At 38.8% G+C, this 15,004-nt stretch overlaps 1 protein-coding gene across 1 annotated transcript in view; it reads left to right on the top strand.

The window, feature by feature from the left end:
• The first annotated feature begins 1,936 nt into the window (after positions 1-1,936).
• LOC107697655 (spectrin, beta, non-erythrocytic 5) overlaps positions 1,937-15,004 on the top strand; it is a 30,408-nt gene continuing 17,340 nt past the window's right edge. Inside the window, exons 1-27 of the mRNA XM_016498456.1 lie at positions 1,937-2,059; positions 3,820-3,987; positions 4,124-4,240; positions 4,327-4,484; positions 4,590-4,818; positions 7,415-8,049; positions 8,365-8,503; positions 8,583-8,806; positions 9,106-9,259; positions 9,491-9,691; positions 9,816-10,022; positions 10,256-10,400; positions 10,510-10,646; positions 10,756-10,959; positions 11,049-11,201; positions 11,322-11,452; positions 11,531-11,782; positions 11,977-12,264; positions 12,335-12,578; positions 12,723-12,862; positions 12,981-13,080; positions 13,225-13,395; positions 13,497-13,661; positions 13,879-14,105; positions 14,275-14,461; positions 14,593-14,793; positions 14,874-14,987. Of these exons, the coding sequence (XP_016353942.1) occupies positions 1,937-2,059; positions 3,820-3,987; positions 4,124-4,240; positions 4,327-4,484; positions 4,590-4,818; positions 7,415-8,049; positions 8,365-8,503; positions 8,583-8,806; positions 9,106-9,259; positions 9,491-9,691; positions 9,816-10,022; positions 10,256-10,400; positions 10,510-10,646; positions 10,756-10,959; positions 11,049-11,201; positions 11,322-11,452; positions 11,531-11,782; positions 11,977-12,264; positions 12,335-12,578; positions 12,723-12,862; positions 12,981-13,080; positions 13,225-13,395; positions 13,497-13,661; positions 13,879-14,105; positions 14,275-14,461; positions 14,593-14,793; positions 14,874-14,987 (5,214 nt within the window). The remainder of the gene's footprint in view (positions 2,060-3,819; positions 3,988-4,123; positions 4,241-4,326; positions 4,485-4,589; positions 4,819-7,414; positions 8,050-8,364; positions 8,504-8,582; positions 8,807-9,105; positions 9,260-9,490; positions 9,692-9,815; positions 10,023-10,255; positions 10,401-10,509; positions 10,647-10,755; positions 10,960-11,048; positions 11,202-11,321; positions 11,453-11,530; positions 11,783-11,976; positions 12,265-12,334; positions 12,579-12,722; positions 12,863-12,980; positions 13,081-13,224; positions 13,396-13,496; positions 13,662-13,878; positions 14,106-14,274; positions 14,462-14,592; positions 14,794-14,873; positions 14,988-15,004) is intronic.

The following is a 15,004-nucleotide window of genomic DNA, read 5'->3' as shown; positions in this document are numbered from 1 at the left end:
CAGCCATTTGCTAAAATCATTTAAGTTAATTTTTTTTCCTCATTAATGTACACACAGCACCCCATATTGACAGAAAAACACAGAATTGTTGACATTTTTGCAGATTTATTAAAAAAGAAAAACTGAAATATCACATGGTATATTAAAGATTTTACATAAACAATTAATAATGTTATATACAATGACAGTAAGAAACAACATTGAATTAAACATAGTGTTTATATTTCTGAGGTGCAAAAGAACTTCTATTGAGTGATGAAATTATCTGTCATTATGAAACTCCTTTATGCCGTATATACACTAATACAGATGAATGTAATTATGTATGTTAAACACTGTCACTATAACCATATGTACATTTTAATATACAGATATTGTTTCTGTCAGCTCAGAGGTGGATTACGTGAACTAGACTGTAACTATTTGACATGAGGCCTTCTCTTAAGGCTTTTAAAATGAAAAATCATTGTGCTTATGTGCAGGTAAAGTTAAGATTACTGTAAAATGTGATTAAAGCCATTCTGTTCCAAGTTTCCCAGACACTTAAGTACATTTATATAGGTGTTTAATGGTGCTTCCTATACTTTAATGAGCCTCTGACGTATATACAACCGTCAACCATCTGTTAATATGTAATTTGCAAATTTTATATTTTAAATGAAATAAGGGAATGTAATGAATGTTTCTATTCAAATTAAAATTAATTGTTTCTCCAAGACTTTATTTTGAAATTCGTAATCAATAGAAACTTGAACATGCACTAAATCTTTTTTGAATAACAGTCATTTCAGTTGTTTCAACCCCAAATCAATTAGCATACAACTGGCATGGCTGTTCCTGGATGGGCCTGTAGAGAGGTGTGTGCTGCTGAATTGCATAAAATACTGAATATGACTGCAACCTTTACCCCTCATGTAGCACACGGTCAGGTGAGTGAGAATTACCCTCCCTTTCAGTCCATTACAACAGCGTCAAAGTTCAGTTCAGTTCCTCAACACTGATCAGTCTTAAAGAGGATTTATCGGATTATGCTCAAATCATGAATGTATGCCTATGATGAAAGTCTGATTAGCACTCACTGTGCCTAAGTGCTGAAAACAAACCTTGAGAAGGGTAAGTGAATTCGAAATCTCTTGCATTCTGCTCATCACAATATGACAAACAAATGTAATACTGTTTGCAAGTGTTTCAAATAATTGTAGGATATACAAATGGCAACATTTAAGAAACAAAAAAAAATACAGATTATGCAAAAATGAAATGAAGTTTGTCTACAGAGATGTGTAATATTACAGTTTAATTGTTCATATTTGTTTTAAACTAGATAAAACAAATGTCTATTTCACCGAATTATAAATATGGACATAAAATAATATTTTGTCGATATATATATAATAGCACCATAGCATTAAGATGCTACTAAGATGATGTTCTACAGTATAATATCTGAAAAGTATTAAGACATGAAAAGTTGGCCAGTTTACTAAGTAATCTGTAATCCTTGATCCCGACATTCAATTTATCACCTGATTTGGAAATGCTAGTTATTTTTATGATCCTTCTAAAGATGTCTGTAAAGTCAGACTTGAAGTACATAATTACACTGTCAGCAGGAGAGGCATGATTGCCCTGATGCTTTCACTTCCTCAAACATAAGAGAACAAAGTTGATTTATAAATTGAAGATTACATATCTTGAGTCATATTTAACTTTCACAATGACGTTTCCTTGGTACTATCCTCTTTTATTTTAACTTCCTGAAAGAGCTCAAAAATCGAAACGTAAAGGCCTCACCAATCATGTGTATGGCTTAATTTTTAAACTCATTGTGGGCAGCTATTGTAAATGAACAATCTGTGGGGTCTGGTTTTTGTATCTTTGAAAGAGTTACATGCATTTTTCATATGTTGTTTTCAGGGACTAACACAGTCAGGAGATGTTTAAACAGGGAGATGGAGAGGAGTCGGATGGCCGATTCCGAGAGCTTCAGGAACAGCGGATGACGGTGCAGAAGAAGACCTACACAAAATGGATGAACAGTGTCTTCTCAAAGAATGGGGTACGAATAAGTCCATCCAAAGCCTTCCTGAACCTCAATGCTAGTTCAGGCAACAAGATCTACAATCAGAGACACAACTAAGCACCAACACTTAAACTAAAGCTTACATTTCAGATGTGTCATGATCAACCCTTTTGCTATGGCTATCTTTCTGTCTATATATATATATATATATATATATATAAATAATCCACTTCGTTTAATCAGCGATATCTGCTGGCGGCACAGCAATTTGATTACACAAAAATTCATGATTCACAAGATATCACGATAACTTTGGTGATATCTAGTGTAATATAATGTTAGTGATCCTGACTCCAGTCTTGTGACTTACTTTAGTTTACGATATGCTCACTCCAGCATGATTACCTCTAGTTGTGAACCCTTGAACCCAGTTAAGGTCATAATTATTTTATCATTGTCCATTACATTACCATCTACATACTTTATGTACTTGTCTCACGATAAGTGCACAGTTCGTTTGGTTGCTTATTTAAACAAGTTAGCCCACTGTTTTCTATATATACATTCTGAGATTGAATTCTATGTAATAATGATGAGAGAAAGTGGCAGGTAGACATAAAGGAAAACTCAATAGTTAATTTTTATACACTGTTATGCAAACGTTTTGTTTTTGACAGATCAGCACAGGGGAGGGAAAAACAAAGATGATTTACCTTGTATTACATCAACATCACCAATCTTAGATTTAGGAAGAAAATAGTACCACCTTGACTGTATAATATTTTTATACCTGATTTTTCCACTATATTTGTCTCCCTTTGAGTGTTATATTTAACAGTGGTTACATATTACCTCGTCTCATACTTACTGCCATTGTTGTGTGAACCAACTGAGAGACTTAACTTACATAAAACACTAACAGCAGGAAGATGTTAAAACAGACAAGTGGTGCTACAACAACCTTCCTCGGCTTGTTAGGGCAAACAAATATATTAATAGCTGTATACAGGCAGCTGTCTGAAAGAATGAGATGTGTTTTAAACATTCCCCTTTCCTTTTCCCCTTCCTCAGTTGCTCCTGTGTATTGTTCTGTATCAAACAACACCGTTCATAACATGTTTATTATAAAAGGTCACACTTTTCATTAAAAACCTAAATATTGCTTTCTGAGAAAATCTATTGCACTCTTGTACTAGCTGGTTATTAGTTGCATGCAAGTTAGCAGTTAGCTAAAGACCATCGTTTTTAGAAGCAATTATGAAAGCTGCAAAATGGTTTGCAGTAATTGCAAGCAGATTTTATTGTTTTATCATTACTCTTGAGTGATGAACTTCGTCTCTGTAGACCCACCAGAGAAGCAGGGTGTGCTCTAAGCTCCCTCGATTAATTCCCTGGGTAAGCAGAGCCTATTGGAGGCAGTAAGCAGATCTGTTGAGAGACATCAGATTCCCACAACACATGGATTAGGGAGTGGTTGAAAGTCTCTTGCTTGAAAGCTGAGAGCAGGACGGCTTTACTGAGAGGAGTGTGAGTGAGTCACGTCATAGTGGAATACAGTGGAAATTAGCCAAACACAATGGTAAAACAAAGCCAGCTGCTGAATTCATGCCTAAACTTGTTTAAAACTGCCTATGATGCATAAAACAAATGCAGTTATAGGACACAAGAACATGTATGTCACTACCTGCAACATGCTTGTTAGCCGATGTCTTCCCACTTTATGATTACTTGATTATAGAAACTGGATGTATTGGAAATGTGTGTAAATTTTATTTTAATGTGCATTCACTTTAAAGGAAAAGGTTGACTTGACTGATGTATATACTGAACTAAGAACTGGTGTGCCACTCGTGCGACTTCTGGAGCTCATCTCCGGGGAGAAACTGCCCACTCCCAGTCGACGCACCCTAAGAGTTCACTGTCTGGAAAATAACAGCATTGCCATTCACTTCCTTAAAACCAAGGTACACTGGAAGAAATACAATGTGCAAAACTCTGCAAAGTACCTTTTAAAAAGTATTATTTCCACAATGCAACGTCTTAAATTGTGGAATAATTGAAAATTTGAATAATTGTAGGACTCTGCTCATCTTCCTATAGATTAAAGTAGATCTGATTGGTCCAGAAAATATTGTGGATGGAGACAGAACTCTGATCCTGGGCTTAATTTGGATCATCATTCTCCGCTTCCAGATTGGAGCCATCAATATTGTTGAGGTAAGGCCTTAAGAGTGGCCTCTATAAATGTTCTAAAAAGCAAAAAGTGTACTTATCACTCTGTTCACATTCTATTTTGGTTTCAGGCTAGTGGTGATGCCAGTGGTGCTCAGCGCTCTGCCAAAGAAGCTCTACTGATATGGTGTCAGCGTAAGACCGCCGGTTACGCCAATGTAAATGTGCAAGACTTCTCAAGCAGCTGGAGAGATGGACTGGCCTTTAATGCTCTTATTCATGCCCATCGGTAGTATTTTCAGTGGATAGCATTCTCTTTTGATAAGGAACAGAATTTGACTATGTTCCCTTTCCACTACTTCAGTCTCATGATATTATGATAACATTGTTCCAGGCCTGATCTTTTTGACTACAACCGACTACGCCAGGATGATCCAATGAGGAACCTCACCCATGCTTTCACTCTGGCAGAGGATGAGTTTGGTATAATGCAACTCCTGGATGTGGAAGATGTCATGGTGCCCCATCCCGATGAGAAGTCTATCATGACTTATGTCTCCCTGTACTACCACTACTTCTCCAAAATGAAGCAGGGTCAGACTATCCAGAAGAGGATAGCTAAGGTTAGTTTAATTTAAGGTAACGTAATTTTAAGTAATGTAAAATGCAATAGGAAGCTTTTCTTCCATATTGTGGTGTATATCCAAGTGAACCAGATTATTGTAAAGAAAAAAGTGTAGAATGAGGGCATCAGTAGTTGATTGGATGGAGGCAGATCCGAATGGAAACTTGCAGTCAGATGTAAGAAAGGGGCGGGGTTTGTGACATCAGAACACACCAGAGAGATGTCTCAGTTCAGCATGTTTGGATGAATTGTTCTCCATAAGATCAATAACATGCATTTAGAAAATAGATATGGTGAATTTTCATTTTTTCAGACATTAAGGATTTGAATAGAACTCTAAACCTGAATATTAAACTTCAGCGCCTTATTACAAATAATGTAGGACAATATAAACATGAATGATACCTCAAATAGTCTAGTTCTAGTTTGTTGAGAAGAGGTATTCAATTACTTTTCTAAGCAATCAGACTTATGATTTTTACCTGGTGATAATGCAGGCAAAAAAATCTTATTTTATTTATAATCTTAGTTATATTGATGGAGTGACCCGAGACATATATAGGCAATTTACTTAAAGTCCGTGTAAAGCAATATTAAATATGTGTTCTGAGTTTGTCACATCACAGAAAAATGTGTTATTAACCACCCAGCAAAATTTGAATGAAAAAAAGCCAAGTAAATAAAATAAATGTATCAAAATATTGAAAGAAAATAAGCAGTATTGGCGGGGGGGTGCTGTTGGTGCTGAAACCACGCCCACTCACGGGAAAGCTGTCTAGTGTCACACCAGCCACACCATGCTTCTCTCAACTGTCAAATACCGCTACAACCTGAATAGATGTTCCTTCTAGCAGCTTTAATGGATTTACACAGCCAAACATGTTACATGACAAAGGCATAGCTAGCTTGTAGACTGTAGTAACTTACAGTAATGACAGTAACTCTCGATTGACCGGGTGAACCACTGATGCTAATGCACTATAGTTATTAGGCTTGTTCGAGATGCGTATGACATCAAAATACAGCGAGAGCGATTCAAAAGCATAAAGAGTCATTTGCTCTCCAATCGATCTCGTGGTACTTTGATGTCATACGCCGATCGGTCTGCACAGCGCTGATGCATCTCAAACAAGTCTATTATAGTGTTAGGGGAGGGCCCATGCTCAGTGGTTCCATTGCGTCATCGAGACCTTATTTTAGGCCCACCCAAAAAATACTGAACACAAAAATGGTGAAAAACTGTTTAATGGTCTAACTCCAGAATTCAGTACTACATAGTACACAGTCTTTGTAACGTGTTTTCAACAATACATTTCTAATATTTATAATGTGTTTATAAACAATTCTCTGAATTGCCTTTGCACAGACGTTAACTAAGTAGTAGTAGCAGTAAAACTATAAACTGCACTAATGCCACTGCCAAAATAGTTATTAGTGATATAAGATGTATTTCCTTGGGTGTCTTTTTCTAGACTGGGCTTGGAGTAGATGTGATTATTATAACAAAAGATATACACTCTTTGATTTGGTCCACTGAGACAATGCAATGTCACATGAGCATGTCCTTACAGCGTTTTCGGGAAATGTTAAGCACTGGCACACTCTGTTTGTGAAAGTATGAACTGCAGCTACTGTGGTGTTGAATCAAGACTCTAATCTCAAACGCTTTAGGATTAGTGGATTTGACTGGGTCAAAAGGAGGAGCCCTGGTCTTAATCAGATCAGTGTAAACTCTAGGCTGTAAATGCTGCTAAACAAGAAAGTTAGTTGTCTGCGCTGCGTAGTCAAGAAACAGCTTTTCGGATAATGCTGACAATATGGAGGAAGACGTCCTCAGATACTCTTTGACAACAAGAGGAGTTGATCCAGCAAAGATGAGCTCAGAGGTCAGGCGATGCCATTAACATGCTGGCAGGATACACATGGAGAGAAATGGGGGCGTGAAGTGTCCTGTTCTGCCTGTGCAGTATGACACTTTCACTTACAACCATGTCTACAAGTGTGAATAGAAATAGCAGTATGTGTTGACTGGGTCACAGCTGTGGAGTAGTGTTAGCTGTCACAAAAGTGTATTAAACAATGACAGAGAGATCTTGTTGGATAGGTGAATGGATGGAATGGCGATAAGCCCAGCCAGGCTCTGAGATGTCAAGACTCTAAATTTCATTTTATGGTAAGACTGCCAGCTCTCAGGTGTGACGCTGTTGGGACACTAGATGACAATGACTTTCAGTGGCTATTTCAGCAGTCAGTGGCTGCGATGGCAGAACATGAGACAAACAATTATTGAGCAGGAGAGGAGTCTTCCAGAAGTGGGAAAGGTGTGTATTAAGTAGATAGATGTCAGTATAGCTGCTGAACAAAAACATGCTCCCAAATCACCCGTCCTTCGAAGAAATAGAACTTGTGATCAAAATATAGTCTATTTCTGTTATTATTTACTTTTTATTGTACTTAATTATCTTTTTTTAAATCATGATGTTGCTTAATGTTTAGTACTGACCTGCTGTTAGATAAAATCTGTGCTTTTGAATTTCATTCATCTGCTTCAACACTGTTGTTTTCTAAAATATATAGTTTATCTCTGCCTGCAGATTGTGGATCTTCTGAAAGAGCTGGATGATATGAAGCGCATATATGAGAGCATGGTGTCTGACTTGCTACGCTGGATCAAGACCAAGGTGATGGAGCTCAATGACCATTCTTTCCCCAACTCCCTGCGAGAAATGCAGCATCTGGTTTCTGCCTTCAAGACATATCGCACTATTGAGAAGCCTCCCAAGTACCAGGAACGAGGGGCCATCGAGGCCCACCTCTTCAACTTGCGAACCAAGCTAAGAGCAAACAACCAGTGGGATTATATTCCTCCGGAAGGCAAGACCTTGGGGGATATCGAAAGGAACTGGACCTTTCTAGAGCGAGCAGAACACCAGCGAGAGAGGGCCCTCCAGAGTGCGCTGATGAGGCTGGAGCAGCTAGAACAGCTGGCCCAGAAGTTTGACCGTAAGGCTACGCTGAGGGAGAGCTACCTGGAGGACACTCTGCATCTGATCCAACAACAAGACCTGGGAGGGCTGCAGAGACTGGAGGAGGCTGAGACAGCGGCTCGCAAACTGGAGGCCCTGGGAGCAGATGTGCTGGCTCGTGAACCGCGTTTCCGCGCTTTAAGTAAAATGGCTGCTGTTATTGAAAAACAGAACTACCACAGCAAGGCACAAGTGATTCGCAGGTGAGGGGGCAAAGAATAGCAGGTAGTTCATAATCACTTATGGATATGGGTTATGACTGTTATGACTGTAATGTCCTATTATAATGCAGTGGAAAAGACATGTCAAAAATAAGTTTCTAGTAAAACATTTCCACTAATGCTGGCACTATAAAATATAATTTCCTGTTTGTTGATCCGTGGGAATGTGGAAGTTGAAAATTACATTATTAAAGTAAAAACCATTTTATAGGTGTGGAAGCATTTAATAGACATTAATAGTAGATAATATGTGCTTATTATCTTATTAATGTTTCATTACTATCTTGTACGCGACAGGAACATGGATATCATGAACCGATGGAAAGCTTTGCAGCAGCGTCTGCAGCAGCAGAGAGAACATGCTGGAGATGCTGTGAATACATTTGCTGTTCTCAGAGATATTGAGTTAATATCTCTGGACCTAAGGGAATTACAGGTGAACAACTCAATATATAATTTTTACTCCAGACATTACCACTGAGCATTATCACTTGAGCATAAACTTTCTTTCCTAGGCCCAGGCAGATTACTCTGACTTAGGAAAACAGCTGCCAGACGTGGTAGCCCTACTGCAAAAGCAGGACTTACTAGACAGTCAAATCATCTCACTTGGAGAAACCCTGAATGCCATGAGCAGCAGTGCCTTAAAGGTTAAACACAAAGGTGCCACAAAAGTCGAGAGAGGAGTTAAAGATCTTAACGGCCAGTACAACTCTTTGCTGGTTCTCAGCAAGAACAGGTAAACTCTTTAAATCCTTCCAATTGTACCAGAAGCCATTTTATTTGTGGACATTTGTAAGACTTTTGTAAGGTTCTAAAATGAGTACAAAATGGAAAAATAAATCTTGTGTGCAAGTACCATATACTTAAAGACCCTTACAGTATTTAGACTTACAGTAGCTAAACTGTGTTTTAAAAGTTAACCATAAGAAATACAGACAGGATTGTATACAGCACAGTTTTACTGTTTTATAAAAAATAAAAAAAAACTGTGGACATATACTGTACAGCAATAACACGATCTTTTGTGAAAAAAAGGAGAAAAGCTCTGGAGGGACAGCTGAAGCTCTTTGAATTTTTCAATGATTGTGAAGAAGTAGAAGCATGGATCTATGAGAAATGGGTCCTCTTACAGGCAGCATCTCTGGGGAGAGACCTCATTCAAATTCAGCAAGCAATTCAGAACCACAAGGTATGTGGCCATCAGATACTATAGGATACAAAATTGTAGTATTGAAGAAACCCATTACTGCCTACATTTTAGATATATTTCAAACAGTTATGTGCTTATTGATACTCTTTTATAGACTACTGCTTGCTCTTTTAAGCACTTCTATAAGGGAGAACAGACTAACGTTGCTTAACCTCAATGTGACTGGATCAGAGCTGCTAAGATTAACAAAAATTGCTATGTATGTTGCAGGCTTTAGAGGCAGAGATTCAGTCACAGGAATCACTGTGCTCTGGGGTTTTATCCAGAGGCCAAGAGCTGTGCAGGGGCAGACACTCCAATGAGAGAGACATCCAAAAGTGGATTCAGACTCTTCAAAAACAATGGCAGCAGCTTAAAGAACAAGTCACCATCAGAAAAAACAGGCTGCATGCAGCCAATGTCATCAAGCAGGTATAAATCAAACTTAGCTATGTATAGGTTCCTCATGAGTGGAAAGTGAGAAATTATGATTCAGTAGATCAAGCAGAGGTTGGCATAAAAATGTGTTCTAAATGCCATTCCTCCTTTCCCTCAGTATTTTGCAGACGTTACCGAAGCCAGCTCGTGGCTTGATGACCGCAAACCACTTCTCATTGATGAGGATTATGGAAAGGATGAGGCCAGCACTACTGCTCTGCTCCAGCGTCACCAAAGACTGGAGAAAGAAATGGAAGCATATGCCTCAGAAGTTAAACGGCTGGGCAAGCAGGCCAAGAGTGCTGCCCAACTTGCTCCTCTTACTGTGAGTCACAACCAAAATAACCTATTAAGTACAAAAGAAAAAATATTTTACAATGCAATTACAGCACATAGTTTGTCTGAATAATTTTCCAATATTGCTTCAGGAAGGGTAATGGTGAAAAACAGTATATCCTTGAAATAAATGTGAATCATTGCTAGTATAAAACAGAAATGACTGTATAATTTTATGGATACAGCTTCAATGGCACTGACACATTTTTTAACCAATTTAAGACTGAAACCCAGCAGAGTAGAATGGTCCACTACAGTGATTCATCAGATGGTGAAGATGAGACGGATAAAAAAGCTGACAAAGGAGGAAAAGTCCTCAGCAAGGTTTTACCACAAGAACAAGCAATGATTAGGTTCAGATACAGAGGTATACACATCCTTTAGTGCTAAAAAAAAAAAGATAAATGCTACTGGTCTGGTTTGTGTGTACAATGAACCAGTTCCTCTTTCTCTTCTCATCTTGACCATTTTTTCAGGTCCTATATTAACCTGGGAAAGAGGAGAAATATTGACAATAGTCAGCAGGGAAAAAGATGACAAGTTTCTTCTTCGAGACAGCAGAGGAAATGAGCAACTAGTATCTTCCACATTCATCAGGGAGATGCCGTCTTCTGTAAGACGATTTTAAAATCTACTTGAGTTTCAAATCTTTTGAGCCATAAAAATTCTTTAAATTGCATCTTCTAGACAGCGTTTGCTTGTTTTTATGCAATTAAATGCAGAAAGCACCACCTGAACCTACAAATGGAGAACCTGAGAGTCCAAAAAAGAAAGTGAGCCAACCTCGCCGCACTCGTTCTATGCGGCGCGGCACAGCTGAAATATCTACCTCATCATTGCCTGACCCACACTTCCAAAAAGACACAATAGAGAGCACACAAAGCAGTTTGGAACAGGATTTCAACAGCCTTTATAATTTAGCACAGGTGAATATTCACGCTTTGCCTTTACTCTTTACCATTTTAGATGATTTAAAACATTTTCCAGGCATTTAAATAGCATTTTCTCCCACCAGTCAAAAAATAAGGTGCTGGATGACACTGCACGACTTCATAGGTTCTATAATGCCTGTGAGGAGTTTGAGTCCTGGATGAGAGACAAGGAGAATGTCCTCAACACTTTTAACTCCAACTCCAATGACTTAGAGGTTGTACAAGCCAAATATGAGGTCAGTTTCAATAACACAAGTCAACATGAATCCTTTACAACATTCAAAGCCTTAAAGCTATTAAGCTATAAAGGTATTTTGATTTAAAAACATTCACTTCTTTCTCAATGTTATACACAGAACTTTCTCACCGAACTAGCCAGTGGTAGAAAGCAGCTCGATGACATTACCAAGCTTGGAGAGGAGCTTGTGAAAAAACAGTTCAGTCAGAAAAAAGAGATTCAGCTTAGGCTTGGAATCGTAACCCGCAGGTATGAAGGCTAAAATCAGCATTGTGCAGCCATCCAACCATGCTATTGTGTACTTAAAGTGTTTCTTTGTATGACCAGATGGGAACACATTCAGAAACTAAAGGATGAGATGGCTCATGAGCTGCTTAGCTCTGCTGATGTGAAATCGTTCCTGCAGACTTGCCAAGACGTCCAGGCTCAGCTCCAGGATAGGCTAGTCCAGCTTGACACACCTGATGTGGGGAGCTCACCATCAGCCCTGCAGGCTGAGGAACACAGACAAGCCCAAGCTGAGAGGGACATAGAAGCTCTGGAAAGGAAAATAGAATACCTTAAAAGTGTGGCCAAGATGTAGGTTTTGCTACAAAATTATTGCAGTACCACTTATGTTTTTTTGGCACATCTTATTTCTAACCTTGGCACAGCTCGTAACCATCATCAACAATAAATTACAGGAGAATGTCCAATGTTAGATATAAAGTGTGAAACCAAATCAATCCTTATTAATCTGTCTGTTAACTGTACATCACATTGCTATGCTACAGGAAACAGGATTGTAGCCCTGCAGAGAGTGCTGCTATCATGGAAGAAGTACGTGCTTTGGAAGACCTGCTGCGGCAGTTGAAAGCCCAAGCCACTCAGAGACAACAGATGCTTGGGGAAGCCCGACGCTTGCAATTCTTTCAGAAAGAGACCAGAGACCTGTTGTTATGGGCCGAGGCAAAAAAGGAGCACCTTCTGGAAGAGGACACTGGATCTGATGTAGCATCTGCTCAAGCCCTGCTGAAGGAGAACCTTGATCTGAAGCAAGAGATTGAACTTCAGAGAGCAAAGTTAGTTGTGTTTGGTGTTATCTTGGAATTCGTATTTAGTGCCTATGATTGACATGAAACATTATTTCAGACTGAAAGATATAGAGAAGCTGGGTCAATCTCTGGAGGTGGCATCTGGAGAGAAAGGAGCTAAAGATGTTCAGCAGACACTCACTGAGTTGGATAACGAGTGGAGCCAGCTGGACAAACTGTGGTCTAGTCGCAACAGACGGCTTGAGCAAGGACTGGAGTTTCAAAAGCTGAATATGGAAGCAGATCGCATAGAGGCCACCATTTCTGGTCATGAAGCCAGACTGAAAGTCAGAGACTTGGGGGTAAATGAAAGAGATGATACTGTGACATTTAATTTCTTTTATTATTCTAATGTATTCATTAAATGAATTCATTTCATGTCTCTAAGCACATTTTGTCGAAGGAGATACACATTTGTAAAGATTTAATGCAGAATTTCTGTACAGGACTCTGTGGACAGCGTTCACAGTTTACTGGGCCGACAAGAAGAGCTTGAGGCTTTGCTTGAGGCACTAGAGCGATCCATTAACCTCTTTCAAGACAAGAGCCAGGAGTTCATCAGCAAGCGTAACTTTGCCGCCAAAGAGTGAGTGTAGTCTTTTATTTATTTTTACATATTATAATTAATTTTATTCATAAATAATTATAATTGTTGTCTCTTAGTGATATTATTTTAGTTCACTCTGGCATTTACCCCTTTCCAGAATTCAACAGCGATCAAAGGTCATTCAAGATCGATACAAGAACCTGAAAGAAAGTTGTAAATTAAGGAGGCTTGATTTACTTGCTTCAAAAAAGTACCAGGTAGACCTTCAGTTTGTTTTGGAAAGTGACAGCATAATTTGTGAATAATGGAAGTTAAAATGTGTTAGTAGCTATATATCAGACAAGAAAATTGTCTAAACGACTACAGTGCTTTTTTTAAATACTTTACTTTCCCTTGCATAGGAATTTTTAAGAGATGCAGAGGAGATGCTGCTGTGGATAGAGGAGAAGTTTGAGATTGCTGAGGACGAATCATACAGAGATCCAACCAACATCCTTCGCAAGCTCAAAAAACACGAGGCAGCAGAAAAAGAGATGCAGGCCAATCAAGTCCGCGTTGACAGACTGACTGAGGTACAGCATCACATCAGATGTATTATTTACTATTTCTCAAGCAACATAAGTACTTTGCCATGAGTTTGGTCCATTCTGATTATTGGATTTTATGTGGTTAGACTGGAGAGGAGATCTTAGCAGAGGATCACTTCAACAGCCAGAGCATACAGAGAAAGACTCAAGAGGTACGCAAAAGGTGGACTGAACTCCAGAGGAAGATGGCAGAAAGAGGGGACAAACTACGACAGGCTGGCCAGCAGGAGCAACTCATGGAGCTGCTTCAGGTATTTAAACTTACTTTTGACTACTACAGGACAGCAATGAAGGAATTTTTTTGATTTATCACTGAAACATTAGCAGAATAAATTCCTTTGAGTAGTTTTTAAATCTGTTCTTATGTAAATTTGTATCATTGAATTAAATCAGTTGAAATGACCAATTTAGACAGAAAAAATAAGTGCGCTCTCATTATTATATTTTAAAGTATCTGCATATTTTCAGGATGCAAAATTGAAGATTGAGGCAATTGAGAGAATGTTACAGAATGCAATCAGGGGTCATGACCTTCGTTCAAGCAGACAGCTCCTGAAGGAGCACAAGCAGCTGGAGGAGGAGGCTCAAGAACTTGCAGAAAAAATCAACTCCATTGTCACCCGTGCCAAACACCTAGCGACCAACCATTTTGACTCTCAACGCATTCTCAGGGAGACTGACACTTACCTGAAACTGTTAGTACTCATTTTTCGTCAAAACCTACCTGCATGAATTTCCTGTTTTTAGGGAAACAATAGCTAATAAATTCATGATCAATTATAAGTATATGCAGGGTCAATCAATATAAAACTGTTGCTTTATCTGCATACTTTAAGATGCCTTTACCTCTGTTTTAATTGCCAGATTTAAGTCTCTACAGAAACCTTTGGATCATCGCAGGAGCCAGTTAGAGGCAGATGTGGCTTTATATAGCTTTTACCATGATGTAGACCTAGAGCTAAACTGGATATCAGAGCATCACCCTGTAGCTGATACTACAAACTATGGAAGATCTCTGGCTGGGGCAGTTAGCCTGCTTCAGAAACACAAGGTGCAATTAGATTTGAGTATGAATACAAAAATAGTTTTAATAACTTTAAATAAATGACTATACATTTCCTTGTAAAGTTCCAGTGTGAAGGTGTATTCATTATAACTGTTAAATCTTTCAAAATCCTCCAGGATCTGCAGGCAGAGGTAAATGGCCACAGCCAGTACCTGCAACGAGTGCTGGACAGAGGACGAGCCATGGCCCGGTCCAATCAGTGGAATGGTCTGGAGGTACAGCAGAGGTGTGAGCAACTGATTGCAGAATGGGAGGATTTAGAGGAGTTATGTGAGAAACGGTCTGGCGAACTTAACAAGGCAGTTACACGGGAGCAGGTAAAAGTGTAGGAGTGTTTGCAGTTTTTTTGGTCAAGTTTTCAAGCCATTACTCATAACATTTTCATTCTGATGTTCAGATTTTGCTTGACTGCACTGAGCTAGAAACCCTTCTGTCAGAAACATCAGCTTTGGTCAGCACTGATTATGGCAAGACTGAATTAGCTACACAGAGTCTAATAAAGCAGCACAAGGTGAGTAATCTTTGGCT

This window comes from Sinocyclocheilus anshuiensis, unplaced genomic scaffold (assembly GCF_001515605.1).
Source record: "Sinocyclocheilus anshuiensis isolate Anshui unplaced genomic scaffold, SAMN03320099.WGS_v1.1 scaffold446, whole genome shotgun sequence".
NCBI lineage: Eukaryota > Metazoa > Chordata > Actinopteri > Cypriniformes > Cyprinidae > Sinocyclocheilus > Sinocyclocheilus anshuiensis.
The sequence above is the reverse complement of the archived record's forward strand: the minus strand, read 5'-3'. Positions and strand labels throughout refer to the sequence as shown.